Genomic DNA, 19,560 nt, shown 5'->3' with positions numbered 1-19,560 from the left:
AAAGTTCTGGGATTATAGGCGTGAGTCATGGTGCCTGGCTGTGGCTCCTTATCCTGGCAAATTATGCTCATTTTCTGATGGAGTGGAGTCCACCTTCCCTGGGAGGTTATGGGATGGAAAGCGTTTCCGAATAGTTTTTCGGTCTAAAAAATAAGATTTGGCATTACTATTTGTTTTCTACCCTGATTGGACCCCTTCCTCAACAAAACCAAAATAATAACAATAAAAAAGGCATCTTTAAAATGGTGTGTATTCTGTTAGGTGTTGTAGGGAAGACCCCTGGCGCCTGCTTTCCCTGTCAGGCATGTTACTGATCAAAATGGGAAAGGGATGATTTTAGCTGCCCGTGTTTTCAGTTTCTGTGGTGTTTGTCGTATTGCCATTGAATTTCTTTTTTCAATTATGAAACATTTTAAGCATAGAGAAAAGCCAAAGTTTTGTTTTGCTTAGTTTTTTTGAACTGGCTCGCTTTTTGGAAAGCTGGAAGGAGGCCCAGGAGGTGACGGAAACGGGGCAGAGCGGGGTGCCTGGCTCTGTAGCCTCAGCCCTTCACCCAGCCCGCTCTTTTGGTTGGGTGGGGGCGCTGGTGACAAGCTGTGCCCTGGGAACTGAGAAATGCTGGGGCTTGGTTCCTGTCCCCCGAGAAGCTTTCAGGTGAGTGGCCTTTTGGAAAAGATGAACAGTCCTGGCATCCTTTCCCTTTTGAAAAGGAACTAAAGAAATTGAGAAGATTCTGTTGTGCCCCCACCCCCGCCCCCACCCCACCCCATCCTGAAAGCTGCCGAAAAACTATTTTTATGTTGCCTCTTTTTATCCTGGTGGCTTCTGTAAATAGTTGAGAGGCGGCAGTTGCCGAGATAAAAATGCTAATCCCAACCTGGAAAGGGAGAGGGACTGTGGTCCTCGGAGGAGAAGAGGTGGGTGGGAGTCGGCAGGGAGGCCAAGGTGTTGCCCCTCTGTCCATGCTTATGCACGAGGCAGGAACCCAGTGGGTGGGGAAGGAGGCCTGTGGGTGGTGCCTGAGAGAAGCTTCTGTTAGAGAAGTTTAAATGGGGAACTAGTGTTTTGCGGGGGCCAGGGTGCAGGGGGAGAGCACATTCCCTTTTTTTGTTTTTGAAATGTGCTTTGGGGCATTGCCTTCAAGGGCTTCTGGCAGTGAAATACTTCATTTAGGTGCATCCCAGACAGTGCTGCCCTGTGGGTCCAGGCGTGGGGACAGGGTGGGCCCCTCAGAGCTGTTGAGCTGGCATCCTGCGCTCTTCCTGTCCCTCACCTGAGGAGGCTTGCCGCTACGTTTACCATGATGTCCAAAAGGTGGGGAGGAGGGAGGGAGAAGGGTCTTGGGTGGCCCAGGCACCGATGCCTGTGTGTTTCGAGCTGTCCCTCCATCTCTGATTTGCCAAGAGCATGCTGGAGTTGAAGTCTTTTTCTTGTTCATTACAAACTGAAATTCCAGGTGTTTTCCACCTGGAATTCCTTCTGTTCCATGAAAGATTGGGAAGGGTGCAGTGGGGGAAGAGGAAGGAAGATGGTTTCTACTCTTTATTTCTATATCCCTCCCTCCTCTAAACACACACCTAGAGTCACCCCCACATTCGTAATTTCCTCACACTTCAAGACTGGGGCTAACCGTGCACATATGGCTTTATTTTTATTAATAGTTTTAAAAATTTAACATTTTTTTGAGACAGAGCCTTTCTCTATTGCTCAGGCTAGAATGCAGTGGTGCAATCACAGCTCACTACAGCCTCAACCACCTGGCCTCAAGGGATCCTGCCACCTCAGCCTCCCACGGAGCTGGGACCACAGGTGTGCAGCACCACATTTGGCTAATTTTTAAATTTTTTTTTGTGGCGATGGGGTCTTGCTGTGTTGCCCAAGCTGGTCTCAAACTCCTGGCCTCAAGCAGTTGTCCTGCCTCGGCCTCCCAAAGCACTAGGATTACAGGTGTTAGCCACCACCGTGCCTAGCCCACACTGGGCTTTAGATGCCTGACTGCATGACTGGGGCCATTCTTTCAATGCCATTTTGTTATTGACTGAGTAACAGCTGCCTAAGAACTCTTAAGGCAAGTTGGCCCTGGCGAGCAGCAAGACAGGGGAGCTGCTCTGAGCATCCAGGACGGCAGGGGTCACCGGGCTGCAGGGCAGGCCACCTGGACCTCGTCCTGGTCTCACTGCAAGCCTGCCGGGCTGCCTGGATGAGGTCATCTCAACCTCCCTGAGTGTCAGTGACTGCATCTGCAGCCTCTTGTGTTGATTGCAAAAGCCATGTGAGAGTGTGCTCTTACGACACACGGAAGCAAGGGTGGGAAATTATATGCATACACTGTTTTTAATTTTGCAAAATGTGATACAGATGGGCAAGGGCTAGAAGGGGAAAGGAAAAGAGTGAAGTTAATATGGTGGGATGAGAGATTTAAGAGATTTTGTTTTAAAATTAATTGTAACTGGCTAGGTGCAGTGGCTCACGCCTGTAATCCCAGCACTTTGGAAGGCTGAGACAGGTGGATCTCTTGAGCCCAGGAGTTTGAGACCAGCCTGGAATGTTATCCATCATGTTACATGAAACCCCATCTCTACAGAAAAGACAAAAAATTAGCCAAGTGTGGTGGTGTGTACTTGTAGTCCCAGCTACTCAGGAGGTAAAGTGGGAGGATCACCTGAGCCCAGGAGTTCGAGACTGCAGTGAGCTATGATTGCACCACTGCACTCCAGCCTGGGCGACAGAGTGAGACCCTGTCTCACACACACAAAAAGGAAGCCAATTGAGTGCCTTGAATTTGAATTCAATAACTGCCCAAGTTCTGTCTTGGCAACAGCGTCTACGTGGTGAGCATTCACCCCTGTGCCCTCCTGAAGCACTCACTAGCTGGACGATGGTGGGCAAGTCGGTCGGGCTCCCCGTGCCTCAGTTTCCTCACTGGTGGAACAGGGATAATAATGGGACCTATTTAGCCAGGCATCATGGTGCACACCTGTAGTTGCAGCTACTTAGGGGACTTGAACGCTACAGCCCAGGAGATCAAGTCTGCAGTGAGCCGAGATTGTGCCACTGTACTCCGGCCTGGGTGACAGAGTGAGTCCCAGCTACTCAGGAGGTAAAGTGGGAGGATCACCTGAGCCCAGGAGTTCGAGACTGCAGTGAGCTATGATTGCACCACTGCACTCCAGCCTGGGCGACAGGTTTAGAAAAACTAAACAAAACAGTACCTATAGCTCATAAGGTGGTTATGACACATAAATGAGATGACACAGGCTTAGAAGAGTGCCAGGCACTGAAGAGGGCTAGCCGTTCGTATCACTGCATCTGCAGCAATGCGATTCTCGGGTTGAAAATGCCAATTTCTTCTCCTCTCCCTGTTCGTCAGCCCTTCCCTGCCCCATCCTTGGTGTTTTCAGATGAAAAGAAAGAAGAAAAGCAGTGTTGGAAGTGCTGGTTTCTGCCTGTCAAGGTGAAGGCTGTCCAGGTTGCCAGAGGCCTTGCAGCTGCCTGGCAGTTTGACTTGGAGAAGAGCCTGGGGGTGTAGGGAGATAGCAGCTTTCCTCTCAGTCAGCTCTGTCATTGGTAAGTCAGGGCCCTTGACTGTAAATGATGAAAAACTTATGAAATAGCATGAGCAAAAATGGAAATGTGTTGACTCATGTAGTTAAAAACTCCTGAGATACATGAGCTTCAGGCATGGCCGAATCCAGGTGCCCAAAGAGTGTCTTCAGTCTCAACTCTTTTCCATCCATTACCTCTTCTCTCTTCTGAGACTTCATTCTGAAGCAGGGTTCTCCCCAGCCCCTGGTAGCTTTAGGAATATATCCTCTGAGCTCTAGGTTCAGTAGAAAGGATATTCTTTTCAACACTTCCACAAAAACACAGAATTAAGTCCCAATAGACTGACTTGGCTCACACATCTCTCTTTTTTTGAGACAGCATTTCACTGTGTCACCCAGGCTGGAGTGCAGTGGTGTGATCACTACTCACTGCTGCCTCAGCCTCCCCAGCTCAAATGATCCTCCCACCTCAACCTCCCTAGTAGCTGGGATTACAGGTGTACACCACCATGCCCAGCTAGCTTTTTGTATTTTTGTAGAGATGAGGTCTCCCCATGTTGCCCAGGCTGATCTCAAACTCCTGGGCTCAAGGGATCTGCCCATCTCAGCCTTCCAAAGTGCTAGAAGTATAGGTATGAGCCACCTTGCCCGGCCCACACTTCTACTCTTTTCTTTCTTTTTTTTTTTTCAGATAAGGTCTTGTTCTGTTGCCCATGCTGCAGTGCAGTGCAGTGGTGTGATCTTAGCTCACTGTAGCCTCCTCCTCCTGGGTTCAAGGGATTTTCATGCCCCAGCCTCCTGAGTAGCTGGGATAACAGGGATGTGCCACCATACCCGGCTAATTTTTGTATATTTAGTAGAAATGGATTTTCACCCTGTTGGCTAGGCTGGTCTCAAACTCCTGGCCTCAAGTGATCTGCCCACCTTGGCCTCCCAAAGTGCTGGGATTATAGGTGTGAGCCACTGCCCTCAGCCTCACGTCTACTCCTGAGTTACCCACTTGACCAGAGCAATTGATGACTGGCTGGCCAGGCTTGAGTCTTGTTTGAATCTCTGAAGCTGATGGTAGGGTCAGCTCCATAAGGCCACCTCTCACATGGAGGGATGGCTTCCCAGACATATACTGAGCTACTGTTATCAGACTAAAGAAACGTCAACTCTAGGCCAGCTAAAGAAAGCTTCAGACCTTCTTAGTGGCCTTGGGACTGAAGAAATAACAACTTCTAGCCAGTACTTGCTGAGCACTAGCAGTGTCCTAGAAAGTTCTAGGCCCTGGAATTCAGCTGTAAACAAGGAAGGCAAAGTCACAGCTCTCATGAGTTAGTCATGTCCATGACCCTGTGCCCAAACCCTGTGCATTTCTCCTCCAAGCACTTTGAGACCCTGTGCCTTCGCTCTTGTCTCTCTCAAACGCAGGTCGAGGTTCCCAGGAAGGCAGAGGAATGGGCTGCATGTTCTCCCTGATTAGAGATTTTGGCCCTGCCTGGACTTTATTCAGAATGTAATATGTGGACGTGGCAAGGCTGCACCTGTAATTCTTGGCCCCTTCCTGAAAAACATAGCCTGGTTGGGCACATGGACTTACACCTGTAATCCCAGCACTCTGGGAGGCTGTGGCAGGTGGATCACTTGAAGTCAGGAGTTCGAGACCAGCCCTGGGCAACATGGTGAAACCCTGTCTCCACCGAAAAATACAAATATTAGCTGGGCATGGTGGTGCACCTGTAGTCCCCGGCTACTTGGCAAGCTGAGGCAGGAGAATTGCTTAAACCTGGGAGGCGGAGGTTGCAGTGAGCCGAGATTGCACCACTGCACTCCAGCCTGGGCAACAGAGCAAGACTCCATCTCAAAAACAACACCACCACCACTCAGCGCAGTTGTTGCCCTGTCTGGAACCACTGCGTGATTTGGGCAAATCAGTAAATCCTTCTGAGCCTTCATTCTCATTGGTGGAATGAAACGGTCAGAGCAGGTGACCACCGATATGCGCCCGTCTTAGCACTCACATTCAGTGACTCAAAAGCGGGGGCTATAGACTCAGGCACCTATAGTGGGGAGGCAGGGTGTGAGATGTGAGCCGGGAGAGGGCGTGGCCTGCGGCAGGCAGCCGGTCCTCAGCTTCAGGGAGGTACTGGGGAGTGGTGAGGACTGTGGCGTGCTGGCGAGTGTTCCTTGCCAGAGCTGCAGCGAGTGGTTGCCAGGATAGAACACAGGCCCAGTGCTGTCAGTGTGCAGTTCTTCAAGAGAAGCTGGACATTTGCACTTTTTCCTGAAATCTCCTGGCTCTGAAATGTTGGCATCTCATTCAAATCATTATTTATTTGTTTATTTAGAGGTAGGCTCTCAGTCTGCCACCCAGGCTGGAGTGCAGTGGTGCAATCATAGTTCACTGCAGCCTCTAACCCCTGGGCTCAAGCCATCCTCCCGCCTCAGTCTCCTGAGTAGCTGAGACTACAGGTGTGAGCTACCATCCCCAACTAATTTTTAAAAATTTTCATAGAGATGGAGTCTCCCTATGTTGCCCAGGCTGATCTTGAACTCTTAGCCTCAAGCCATCCTCCGACGTCAGCCTCCCAGAGTGCTGGGATTACGGCCATGGGCACCTCTTCTTCAGATAGCTTTGAACCTGGTATACAGCCAACATGTCGGTAGCCACATGTCATCCAGGAGTTACTGCTTGCAACCTTTCTGTTTTAGGGACTATGATGAGGACAGGGTGTCTGAAGCCTGAGAGATCTCAATTGCCATCTGACAAGGGAGGGCTTTTGTCTTTGGGGACCCAGTTGTTTCACTGGCCCCAAACTAAAGAGCACTGAAGGAGAGCCTGTTGTAACAGTTGGTGTCACTGGATCTGTTAACCCTGCTTAGCTAGGCAAGGGCCCAGAGTTGGGGATATTCCAGCACCGCCTCTGCGGATGCAGCTGAGCCTCTCAGGTCTCGCCCTTGAACTTTGGGAAAAGCTTCAGAGTCTGTGGCCTCCAAGGCAGCTGGCTTCCCCGAACCCCACTGGTTGGGCGGGGTGCTGTATTATCTTCCTAGAGAAGCTGTGACCAAGCCCCACTCGCTGGGTGGCTTGAAGGACAGAGGTCTGTTCTGTCAGTTCTGGAGGCCAGAAGTCTGGATCAAGCTTCAGCAGGACTGGTTCCTTCTGCGCACTGGAGGGGAGTCTGTTCCAGGCCTCTGTCCTGGTGGCTGGTGGTTGTTGACAATCTCTGATGCTCCTAGGCCTATAGAAGGAGCCCCCACCTGCCTCCGTGTCCGCGTGGCCATCTCCCTCTGTGCTGTCTGTGCATCTGCATTTCCTCTTTACTAGACTGGGCCTGTTGGACTAATGACCTCATTTTCACTTCATCATCTCCGTAAAGGCATATCTCCAAATAAGGCCACATTCTGAGGTCCTGAGGGTTAGAACTGCCACATACCTTTTTGGGGGACACAGTTCAACTCACAGCAGGTTCTGAGCCCAGTTCCTGTAGCTTTGCCCTGGGCCTCCCTTGGCTGTAGTCCTCATCGGCTTCCCACAAAGCTCTTGTTCCTTCCAGCCCCTGCTCCTCAACTTGCTTCCTGCTCCCGGGCTCCAGACCCAGGGAACTTGTTTCTGTTGCCCTCCCTCTCCTACCTCTTTTCCACAGGGGGCCTTCTCAGAAGCTGTTTCCTCTTCTGGGAACAAATTCCTGCTCCCTTAGCACCTACTCACCCTGCAGGTTTCAGTCTAAATAGCTTTTCCCCAAGAGGGGCCTTCTTTCACCCACCCTTAGATAGATCTCAAGTAGGCCCCTCTGCTGTTCTCTTTGGTCACACACTGGTCTTCTGCCCTAGTCTGTGCTTGTAGATTCACTTGTACACCTACTGTTTTTTTTAAGACGGGGTCTCATACTCTCGCCCAGGCTGGAGTGCGGTAGTGCAATCTTGGCTCACTGCAAGCTCCACCTCTAGGTTCAAACGATTCTCCTGCCTCAGCCTCCTGAATAGCTGGGATTACAGGGGTCTACCACCGCACCCAGCTAATTTTTTTTGTATTTTTAGTAGAGATGGAGTTTCACCATGTTGGCCAGGCTGGTCTCGAACTCCTGACCTTGTGATCTGCCCACCTCGGCCTCCCAAAGTGCTGGGATTACAAGTGTGAGCCACCCTTGGCTCTCACCTACTGTTTTTTTTTTTGAGACGGAGTTTCGCTCTTGTTACCCAGGCTGGAGTGCAGTGGCGCGATCTCGGGTCACCGCAACCTCCGCCTCCTGGGTTCAGGCAATACTCCTTCCTCAGCCTTCTGAGTAGCTGGGATTACAGGCACGTGCCACCATGCCCAGCTAATTTTTGTATTTTTAGTAGAGACAGGGTTTCACCATGTTGACCAGGATGGTCTTGATCTCTTGACCTTGTGATCTACCCGCCTCGGCCTCCCAAAGTGCTGGGATTACAGGTGTGAGCCACTCTGCCTGGCTTTTTTTTAAAGACAAAGTCTCGCTCTGTCATCTAGGCTGGAATGCAGTGATGCGATCTTGGCTCACCGCAACCTCTACCTCCCAGGTTCAAATGATTCTCCTGACTCAGCCCCGAGTAGCTGGGATTATAGGCTCGAGCCACTATGCCCAGCTAATTTTTGTATTTTTAGTAGAGATGGGGGTTTCACCATGTTGGCCATGCTGGTTTTGAACTCCTGACCTCAGGTGATCCACCCACCTCGACCTCCCAAAGTGCTAGGATTACAGGCGTGAGCCACCATGCCCAGCCTTGTGCAACTACTTTTAAATATTGGTACCCCTCACTGGACTGTCAGTCCCTTGAGGGTAAAACTACATCTGTTTTGTTTATCCAGCGGATGATCATTCCTTTATAATTACTTGATGAAAGAACAAATGAATGAATGAATTTCCTTGAGGACCTCTGTGGGCCTCAGTTTTCCCATGTGAGACAGAGTGTGGCTGGCTGAGCCCATTTTCCCAGGCGGGACATCGATGTCCCAGGCAGGACATCGTCTGTGGCCTTCGCAGGATCCTTGAAGCCATTTTGGGCCTTTATGTGGTGCCTGGGATAAGGCAGCCTCATGGGTGTCTGGGCTTGGGAGCACCTCCTTGGCACCCATGGGCAGCTTGCTGTGGGGGAGGCAGTGGACGCAGCTTGGAAACAGCCCCTAGGAAACGAGAAGGTGTTTCCTGGAGGCCTGTGCCACTTGGCTTCCTGGCAGAGGAAGGAACGTTTCCCTCATCCTGGCCTGGGTCCCGGGTCCATCTGCTCCAGGAAGGCTCTGGTGGCTCACGACGAACTGCCCTGTGAGAGGGAGGATGGTAGAGGCACGGCCTTCGGGGATGGCCTCTGCTTGGATTTCTTGGGCAAGGATGCGGGGCCAGGGCCGATGTTTTGTCAAATCCAACTAACTTTGCAAAAAGGTCCTCTCTCTCTCCATCCCTGGAATCAAATGCTTCAGTGTACTTCCCTGGCAGAGGGCCTGTCCTGTGAGGGTTACATGGCCAGGTGGTTAGCTCGTGCTGGGTGCCTGATGAGAGCTCAGTTGAATGTTAGCTGTTGCTGTTTCCAGGCTGAACTATTGTCTCTTTGCATGATTTCTTTCTCCTAGACAGAGTGTTGGTAGCTTTCATCAGATCTTTGTAGGGTCTGTGACCCCCAAACCGTTCCCGACACTGGCCTACACTCTGTAGGCATCTGAGACAAGAAGCTCCTGAATGGCCAGGCTTGGTGGCTCACGCCTGTAATCCCAGCACTTTGGGAGGCCAAGGTAGGCGGATCACTTGAGGTCAGGAGTTCAAGATTAGCCTGGCCAACGTGGAGAAATCCCGTCTCTACTAAAATATAAAAATTAGCCAGGCATGAAGGCGGGCGCCCGTAATTCCAGCTACTTGGGAGACTGAGATGGGAGAACTGCTTGAACCCGGAGACGGTGTTTGCAGTGAGCCACGATCATACCACTGTAGTCTAGCCTGAGCTGCTAAGTGAGACTTCGTCTCAAAAAAAAAAAAAAAAAAGAAGCCCCTGGATGCACCTTGTCCTGTCAGATCCTGTGGCACTGAGGCCTGCATGCCCTGGGCTCCTCTCTGCTGAGCTTTGGGGTTTCATGCCTGCCCCGCCAGCGCTGAGGCCATTGCCTTGGGTCTGAGGCATCTTTCCTCTCCGACCTCCTCCAGACCAAAAAGGCTGAGACTCCATCAGGGCTGTGAGGGAGGCCCTGTCCAGATGCCAGCTTGCCAAGGAGGCTGATTAAAAGCAGCCTTGCGGGGGGCGGATGGCTCAGCGCCCTTGGCCTGGAGTAGGGATTGATAAGCAATTGTATTTCTATTGGTGGAAAAAGAAATCCTTCATTGACTTTCCCAGGCACTGCCAGTCCTCATTTTCATCTCAGGAACCCTTGTAGCCCTATCAGAGGCAGCTCTAGGATGGGGGAGAGACTGCCTGCCCTTGGGATGCAGGCCACACGGCCAGGGCTGAGGGACACACCCAGGAGCAGGCTAGCTCGCCTGGACGTCAGTCCTTGTGGGAACATTCCAGAGCATAGGCTACCTACCATAGCAGGCCATGGGCAACTGCATTAGTCTGTTTTTGTGCTGCTGATAAAGACATGCCCGAGACTGGGCAATTTACAACAGAAAGAGGTTTAATTGGACTTATAGTTCCACATAGCTGGGGAAGCCTCACAATCACGGCAGAAGGCAAGGAGGAGCAAGTCTCGTCTTACATGGAAGGCAGCAGGCAGACAGAATGGGGAAGATGCCAAAGCAGAAACCCCTGCTAAAAGCCATCAGATCTGTTGAGACTTACTACCACGAGAACAGTGTGGGAGAAACCGCCCCCATGTTTAAGTGATCTCCCACTGGGTCCCTCCTACAACACATGGGAATTATGGGAGAGCAAGTCAAGATGAGATTTGGGTGGGGACACAGAGTCAAACCATATCAGCATCCAAGGGGTAATTGTTGAAGTAACAGTTTCTGAGCACTTAACCACGTGCCGGGTGTGGTTCTGAGTGCTTGGTTCATCTAATCCTTTGACTATCAGATGGACACTGACTTTACAGGATTCCTTTCAGCTGAACTTCAGGGGATCTGAGATTCCTCTTCTGGGAGATAAGGATCATTAAAAGGATGCGTAAAGCAGCAGCAGCTAGGGTCACAGAGAAATATTGAACTTGAGTTGTATTCTCTCATTGACAGGAAGCTGAACCAGGGACAGAGTTGATGATTTCTTTCTCAGATGCAGTAAGGCGGGTGGGGGATGGAGGAGTAGGAGATGAGACCTCCTGCCCATCTGATCCCATGGCATCTGAGGCCTCATCATAACTCCTATCATGGCTACAGGTATTTTCTTTCCTTTAACATTTCTTTTTTTTTGCCCGGACGTGGTGGCTCACACCTGTAATCTCAGCACTTTGGGAGGCCAAGGCGGGTGGATCACCTGAGGTCGGGAGTTTGAGACTAGCCTGACCAACATGGAGAAACCCCGTCTCTATTAAGACACACACACACACACACACACACACACACACACACACACACACACAATCTCTCTCTCTCTCTGAGATGGAGTCTCCCTCTGTCCCCTAGACTGGAGTACAGTGGCATGATCTTGCCTCACTGCAACCTCTGCCTCCCAGGTTCGAGTGATTCGCCTACATCAGCCTCCTGAGTAGCTGGGATTACAGGTGCCCACCACCATGCCCAGCTAAGTTTTGTATTTTTAGTAGAGATGGGGTTTCACCATGTTCGCCAGGCTAGTCTGGAACTCCTGACCTCGAGTGATCCACCCGCCTTGGCCTCCCAAGGTGTGGGGATTACAGGTGTGAACCACTGCACCTGGCCTGAATTGGACTATTCTAGATTCTTTATGTAACTGAAATCTTACCATACTTGTTTTTTAGTATCTGGCTTGTTTCACTTAGCGTATGTCTTCACGGTTTGTTTGTGTTGTAGTGTGGGTCAGTTTCCTTCCTTTTGTGGCTGTATAGTATTCTGTTGTGTGGCTCTGCCACATTTCTTTTATTCATCGTCTGTTGATGGACACTTGGTTATTTCCACCTTTTGTCTATCTGTGAATGATGTTGCTGTGAACACTGGTGTACAAGTATCTGTTTGAGTCCCTGCTTTCAATTCTTTTGGGTCTATACCTGGGAGAGGAATTGCTGCTTATATGGTGGCTCCATGTTTAAGTTTTTGGGGAACCACCAGGCCACCTCACTGTAGTTTGAATTTGCAGTCCTCTCACTATGCAGTTGAGCATCTTGCCACATGATTGGATTCTTTGGTATTCTTTTACCGCACTCTCTGTGCATGAATCAGGCCCGTGTCAGCGCTGGAATGTTGTGTTTTTCCCTTTCACCTTTCCCGTTGGACTTTCCCTGCTACCTGCTTGGCATAGTAGCTGTTCCATCAATTCTTCTCTGTCCGAGAGGGCTGAGGGACATTTTCTGCCTCTCAGCCAGATCCTGCAGGGAGCTCTGTCTTATTGCTGTCTGTACCTTCCTCTCTGTTCCCCACCCACTACCACCCAATGTCATCAGAGATACCATTTTATTCATTCATAAACTCTCTACTGAGTCCCTACTGTTTTCCTGGGACCTCCAGAGAAACCCTTTGTGGTATGGGTGATTGGCATGGAGTGGCCATCATCCACAGGTGTCTGTCCAGGGATGTACTCCCTGAATTCCAACGGTACCTGTGACATTTGTCCAGCAGAATTTGTCAAACATGTGAACCAAAGGTTAATGTTCTGTCCCAGAGACGGTAAGATTTGACAGCCTAAAGGGATGTGTTAATTTTTTTTTTTGTAGGGGATGAGTCTTGTTCTGTCGCCCAGGCTGGAGTGCAGTGGCGTGATCTCGGCTCACTCATTGCAGCCTCCGCTTTCCGGGTTCAAGTGATTCTCCTGTCTCAGCCTCCTGAGTAGCTGGGATTACAGGTGCCTGCCACCATGCCTGGCTAATTTTTGTGTTTTCAGTAGAGATAGGGTTTCACCATGTTGGTCAGGCTGGTCTTGAACTCGTGATCTCAGGTGATCCACCCTGCTCGGCCTCCCAAGGTTCTGAGATTACAGGAGTGAGCCCGTGCACCCGGCCTTTTTTTCTTTTCTTTTCTTTTTTTGAGATGGAGTCTCATGTTGTTGCCCAGGTTGGAGTGCAGTGGTGTGATCTCACCTCACTTCACCCTCCGCCTCCTGGGTTCAAGCGATTCTCCTCCCTCAGCCTCCTGAGTAGCTAGGATTACAGGTGTGCGCCACCATGCCCGGCTAATTTTTGTATTTTTAGTAGAGATGGAGTTTTACCATGTTGATCAGGCTGGTCTCAAACTCCTGACCTTGTGATCCACCCACCTCGGCCTCCCAAAGTGCTGAGATTACAGGTGTGAGCCATTGCACCCGGCCTTTGTTTTTTAAAAATTGAGATAAAAATTCATATAACATAAAATTGACCACTTTAAAGCATATAGTTTAGTAGCATTTAGTACATTTGCAATGTTGTGCAACCATTACCTCTCTCTAGTTTCAAAACATTTTAATCACCCCAAAAGGAAACCCCATACCCCTTAGCAGTCATTCCCGACACCTGCTAACATCCCCATCCCCATAGTCTTAGGCAACCACTAGTCCACTTTCTGTCTCGAGTCGTGTGTTCTAGAAATTTCATATAAATAGAAGCATATATATATGACCTTTCGTGACTGGCTTCCTTCACTTAGCATGATACTCTAGAGCTTCATCCATATTGTGGCATATACTTGATTCCTCCCCAACCTTTTTTTTTTTTTTTTTGAGACAGCTTTGCCCTGTTGTGCAGGCTGCAGTGCAGTGCATGATCTTGGCTCATGCAACCTCCACCTCCCGGTTCCAGCGATTCTCGTGCCTCAGCCTCCTGAGTAGCTGGGATTACAGGCGTGTGCCACCATGCCTGGCTAATTTTTGTATTTTTAGTAGAGGCAAGGTTTCACCATGTTGGCAAGACTGATCTGGAATTCCTGTCCTGAACTGATCTGCATGCCTTGGCCTCCCAAAGTGCTGGGATTATAGGTGTGAGCCACCACGCCTGGCCCTGACCTTCATTTTTAGTGCCCAGCATTTAAAAATACTTGAAATAATTGCTAATGTGAAAAGGTCACTTCCTTAGGGTGTCTCTTGGGAAAAAGCAAAGGGCAGTATAGGCCCAGATTCCTGCTGAGCAACAGCTGGCTTGAGCTGGAAGCAGCTGTCAATTCTGTAGGGGACATATGTGCTCTATTTGCGGGTTTTCTTATACTTGTTCCTGTAAGAATTGAGTTAGGAATTGCTGTCATGGTGTATGAGAAGGGGCTTTTAAAATGAGAAGATGCAAGCTGGGTGTGGTGGCGCGTGCCTGTAGTCCCAGCTACTTGGGAGGCTGAGATGGGAGGGTTGATTGAGCCTAGGAGTTCAAGGGTGTAGCGAGCTCTGATTGCGCCACTGTACTCCTACCTGGGCAACAGAGAGAAAGAGAGAGACCTTGTCTCAAAAAAAAAAAAGGGAGGGGGAAACATGCAGACTGTGCTTTTCTGTATAGACTGAGGTCAGATTACAGTATATATATATTTTTGAAAAGGGGTCTTGCTCTGTTGCCAGGATGGAGTGCAATGATGTGATCTCGGCTCACTGCAACTTTTGCCTCCTGGGTTCAAGTGATTCCCCTGCCTCAGCCTCCTGAGTAGCTGGGATTACAGGTGCCCGTCACCAGGTCCAGTGAATTTTTTGTATTTTAGTAGAGATGGGGTTTCACCATGTTGACCAGGATGGTCTCAATCTCTTGACCTCGTGATCCACCCGCCTTGGCATCCCAAAGTGCTGGGATTACAGGTGTGAGCCACCGTACCCGGCGCACACCATATTTTGCAAGATTTTTTTAGGATGTCAACTGGAGGCAGGAATTAGACAGCAGCCTGGGCCAGGAGGGGAGGTGCTCCTTCCCTGTCCCTGCCCGCAGAAGCCAGGCTGGCTGACCCTTCCTTTCTCCACAGGCGGCTCCGCTGCCGGATGGGAGTGCCCCAGTGTGCTGGATGAAGCTGGTGCATGCACCATGTCATCATGTGTCTCTAACCAGCCCAGCAGCAACCGGGCCGCCCCCCAGGATGATCTGGGGGGCAGGGGCAGCAGCAGCAGCGAAAGCCAGCAGCCCTGTGCGGCCCTGCGGGGCCTCTCATCCTTGAGCATCCACCTGGGCATGGAGTCCTTCATCGTGGTTACCGAGTGTGAGCCGGGCTGTGCTGTGGATCTTGGCCTGGCCCGGGACCGGCCTCTGGAGGCCGATGGCCAAGAGGCCCCCCTTGACACCTCCGGGTCCCAGGCCCGGCCCCACCTCTCTGGTCGCAAGCTGTCTCTGCAAGAGCGGTCCCAGCCTGGGCTGGCAGCCGGCGGCAGCCTCAACATGAACGGACGCTGCATCTGCCCATCCTTGCCCTACTCGCCTGTCAGCTCCCCGCAGTCCTCGCCTCGGCTGCCCCGGCGGCCCACAGTGGAGTCTCACCATGTCTCCATCACGGGTATGCAGGTGCGTGAGTCGGTGGTAAGCTGGGTCCTGGGGATCCCCGGTGCCCTTCCCTGCCCCCAGCAGGGTCTCTGTGGAAGGTTGAGGTCCCCCAGAAGGATTTGAGTGCAACACTTGACCTGGGAGTGGGAGTTGACTCCAGAGAACCTGGGGGGCGGCTAGGGCCAAAAGGGGTCCCTAGTGGGGTTGTGAATCAGCATGGGGAAGGGAAGGCAATCAGCAAAGCATGGGTTATGGAGCTGGTTACCGGTGTGGAGTGTGGGCCACTGGGGCTTGTTCCTTTGGGGGGACCCTGGGGAACGGCACAGAACAGCAGCCTCAGAGTCATCCCACCAGGGGCGAGGGAGCTGGGGTGTTTACACTCATGGGTGAGGGCTGCTGGGGCAGGTGTGTGTGACCCGCTGAGGGTGTGGACAGGGCAGTAGCAGGGCCAGAGGGAGCCTCCAGCAAAGAGACTGAGGTGTGGGTGAGCGGAAGGTGTGAGGGAGTGAAGCGGTCATTGAGAGCCTGACGACCACCCGCCTGGCTGAGCGTGTGTTGGTGCCAGGCACTGGGTTCAGTACTTTGTGACCGTTTCCCACAGGACTCCCTACCGTGAGCTCTTGTGGGGGCAGATTAGAACTCAGATCCCCACTGGGGGTTCACAGGGCCCTGTGTGGTCTGGCCCTTCCCCACCCCTCCTGCCATTCTGTTGCCTGCTCCCTAAGCTCCCTCTGTTCCTGCTTTCTTCGCATTCCTTGGAATCCAAGCTCTTGCCTGCCTGGGGTCTTTGCTCTGCTCCTTCTGCTTAGAACCACCTCCCCGCCCACCCCACGCCAGCTTTGTAAGGTTTGTTCCGTCTAATGTCCAAATGTCATCTCCAGTATCACCTCCTCCAAAAGGCTTCCTGGGCCACCCTCCCTAAAGCACCCGCCAGCCTCTCTCTACCCCGTAGCCCTATTTGCTTTCCTTCATGACATTCATCAGCATCTGATGATCTGTGTGTTGGTTTCGTTGTTTATTGCCTGTCTTCAGAACGTAATCTCCATAGGAACCCCCAACCCCACTCCCATCCCCAGCGCCTAGCAGTGCCTGGCATGTAGCAGGAGCACACAAATATTTGTTGAAGGAATTAATGAATTTAATTGGAAGAAGACTCAACATCAGGATGCCTTTCTAAAGGGGCTGATTTTTTTTTTTTTTAGACTCAGTCTCGCTCTGTCACCCAGGCTGGAGTGCAGCGGCTTGATCTTGGCTCACTGCAACCTCCGTCTTCCGGATTCAAGTGATTCTCCTGCCTCAGCCTCCCTAGTAGCTGGGACTACAGGCATGTGCCATCCCACCCAGCTAATTTTTTTTTTTTGCTAGCGATGGGGTTTCACCATGTTGGCCAGGCTGGTCTTGAACTCCTGACCTTAAGTGATCCACCCGCCTCGGCCTCCCTAAGTGCTGGGATTGCAGATGTGAGCCACTGTGCCCAGCCAAAGGGACTGATTTTAAAGGGGCTATGGGGGCTACATTTTGAAGGCTAGGAAAAACTTTCATGATTGGAGATGGGGCCCTGGAGAGTTCAGAGCAGGGAGAATTCACAGCATGAGCCAAAGACAGAGCTAAGACCCAGGAACGACACCTCCTTTTTACCTTAGCTTCTTTCACAGCGTCATGATTTTGAGATTTATCCACGTGGTGGGGTATATCCGTAGTTACTTCTTATTACCGAATAAATTCCATTGTATGGATGTACCACTGTTTATCCGTTCGCCTGTTGAAGGGCGTTTGAATTGCTTCCAATTTTGTATTATTACAACTGAAGCTGTCATTGATGTTTCTGCACAAGTCTTCCTAAACAGATTTTCACTTCTACTGGGTAGAATGGCCTGTGGTATGGTAGGTGTTTGTTAAGAAACTGCCAAGGCCCAGTGCAATGGCTTGTGCCTGTCATCCCAGCTACTTGGGAGACTGAGGCAGAAGGACCGCTTAAGACCAGGAGTTTGAGACCAGCCTGGGCCACATAGCAAGACCCATCTCTCCAAAAAAGAAAACAGGCTAGGGGTGGTTGCTCACGCCTGTAATCCCAGCACTTCGGGAGGCCGAGGTGGGCAGATCACTTGAGGCCAGGAGTTGGAGACCAGCCTGGCCAACACGGTGAAACCCTGACTCTGCTAAAAATATAAAAATTAGCTGGGCGTGGTGGCATGTTCCTGTAGTCCCAGCTACTTGAGAGGCTGAGGTGGCAGGATCTTTTGAACCCACGTTCGAGGTTACAGTGAGCTGTGATCTTGCCATTCTACTTTAGCCTGGGAACAGAATGATACCCTGCCTCAGCGCCTTAAAAAAAAAAAAAGAAAAAAGAAACTGACAAACTGTTTTCAAAGAGAGGGCACCCTTTTACATTCCTACCAGCAGGGTATAAAAATTTCATTTTCTCTGCATTCTTCCACTACTTGGTCTGATCAATCTCCTTTTTAATTTTTTTTGAGACAGGATCTCATTCTGTCACCCAGGCTGGAATGCAGTGTGATGTAATCACTGCTCACTGTAGCCTCAATTTCCCATGCTCACTCAATACTCCCACCTCAGCCTCCTGATTAGCTGGGACTAAAGGTGCACGCCACCATGCCCAGCTAATTTTTGTATTTTTTTTTTGAGACAGAGTTTCACTTTTGTCGCCCAGGCTGGAGTGCAATGGTGTGATCTCGGCTCCCTGTAACCTCCACCTCCTCAGTACAAGTGATTCTCCTGCCTCAGCCTCCCAAGTAGCTGGGATTACAGGCGTGTGCCACCATGCCCGGCTAATTTTTGTATTTTTTTTTGTAGAGACAGAGTTTCACCGTATTTCACAGGCTGGTCTTGAACTCCTGGGCTCAAGCAGTCCACCTGCCTTGGCCTCCCAAAGTGCTGGGATTACAGGTGTGAGCCACCTCACCCAGCGTGATTAGTCCTCTTGAGTTTTGCCAGCCTAGTGGATATGGTTTTAATTTACGTTTACCTGATGACTAGTGATGGTGAGTGTCTTTTCCTGTGCTTATGTCCACTTGTATGTTTTCTTTGGAGGTATTTCTGTTCAAATCTTCTGCCCATTTTTAAATTGGGTTGTTGGTCATCTTATTGAGTTGTAAGGGTCCTTTATCTAATATCTGTGCCGCGAGTCTAAAGTTTGAGGCTTGCCTTTTTGTTTACTCCCTTGCTTTCCTTTCTCTTTTTCTTTCTCCCTTCCCTTCCCATTCTCTTTCCCCTCCTTCCCTTCCCTTTCTCTTTCTTTTTCTCTTTCCCTTTCTCCCACCCTCCCCTGCCCTCCCCTCCCTTCCCCTCCCCTCCCCACCCCTCCTCTCTCCTTCCCTTTCCTTCTCTTCCTTTTTTTTTTTTTTTCTCTTTTTTTTTTTTTGACAGAGTCTCACTTTGTCACGAAGGCTGGAATGCAGTGGTGTGATTATAGCTCACTGCTACCTCAAACTCCTGGGCTCAGGTAGTCCTCCTGCTTTGAGCTCCTAAAGTGTTGAGTTTACGGGCATGAGCCACTGTACTTGGCCGTTTTCATTTTCTTCGTAGTGTATCAAAGAGCCAAAGTTTTGGCTGGGCATGGTGGCTCATACCTATAATCCCAGCACTTTGGGAGGCTGAGGTGGGCGAATCACCTGAGGTCAGGAGTTCAAGACTAGCCTGGCCAACACAGTGAAACCCCATCTATACTAAAAAAAATACAAAAATTAGCTAGGCATGGTGGCACACGCCTGTAATCCCAGCTACTTGGGAGGCTGAGGCAGGAGAATCACTTGAACCAAGGAGGTGGAGGTTACAGGGAGCCGAGATCCCGCCATTGCACTCCAGCCTGGGCGACAAAAGTGAAACTCTGTCTCAAAAAAAAAAAGAGTCAAAGTTTTAATTTTGGCAAAGTCCAATTTATCATTTGTTTCCTGTTGTCTGTACTTTGTGTATTATCTGAGAAACTTGTCTGTCCTAAGGGCACAGATTTTCTCTTTTTTCACGTCATGTTTTTACAGGACAATGTAGCCAAGGATGACTTGTTTGATTTAAAATTTACTTTTTAAAAGTAGGAACAACCTTCTAAAAAATGGGTTTTACAAGAATACACAGTATGTGGTTACATTTTGACCAAGTACAAGAAGCAAAATCTGCTCTGTTAGAAGTCAGGATAGTGGTTGCCCCGGGGAGGGGCAGTGGGTGGGAGTGGTTTCTGGGGAGCTAGGGATATTCTCTTTCTTGATTTGGGTTCTGGTTACCCGTGTATGTATAATTTGGAGAAATGTAACTAGCTGCAAACTTGTTTTTTTTTTTTTGAGACACAGTTTTACTCTGTTGCCCAGGCTGGAGTGCAATGGTGCAATCTCGGCTCACTGCAACCTCCACCTCTGGGTTCAAGCGATTTTTGTGCCCCAGCTTCCTGAGTAGCTGGGATTACAGGTGGCCTACCACCACGCCTGACTTTTTTTTTTTTTTTTTAAGACGGAGTCTTGCTCTTGTTGCCTTGGCTGGTACAATGACGCAATTTTGGCTCACTGCGACCTCTGTCTCCTGGGTTCAAGC

At 50.4% G+C, this 19,560-nt stretch overlaps 1 protein-coding gene across 6 annotated transcripts in view; it reads left to right on the top strand.

Annotated features, from left to right (window-relative positions):
- Positions 1-19,560, top strand: part of CAMKK2 (calcium/calmodulin dependent protein kinase kinase 2) — a 61,586-nt gene that overhangs the window by 4,736 nt on the left and 37,290 nt on the right. For 4 of the 6 annotated variants that reach the window (XM_009004798.5, XM_009004797.5, XM_002753099.7 and 1 more), the window contains exon 2: positions 14,510-15,039. In XM_009004798.5, the coding sequence (XP_009003046.1) occupies positions 14,569-15,039 (471 nt within the window). In that variant the 5' untranslated portion in view covers positions 14,510-14,568. Of the gene's footprint in view, positions 1-3,370; positions 3,568-14,509; positions 15,040-19,560 lie in introns of all 6 variants that reach the window. The other 2 variants (XM_078337479.1, XM_035257850.3) reach the window with 1 other exon arrangement.

This window comes from Callithrix jacchus, chromosome 9 (assembly GCF_049354715.1).
Source record: "Callithrix jacchus isolate 240 chromosome 9, calJac240_pri, whole genome shotgun sequence".
Taxonomy (NCBI): Eukaryota; Metazoa; Chordata; class Mammalia; order Primates; family Cebidae; genus Callithrix; species Callithrix jacchus.
This window is presented reverse-complemented; position numbering and strand designations above follow the sequence as displayed.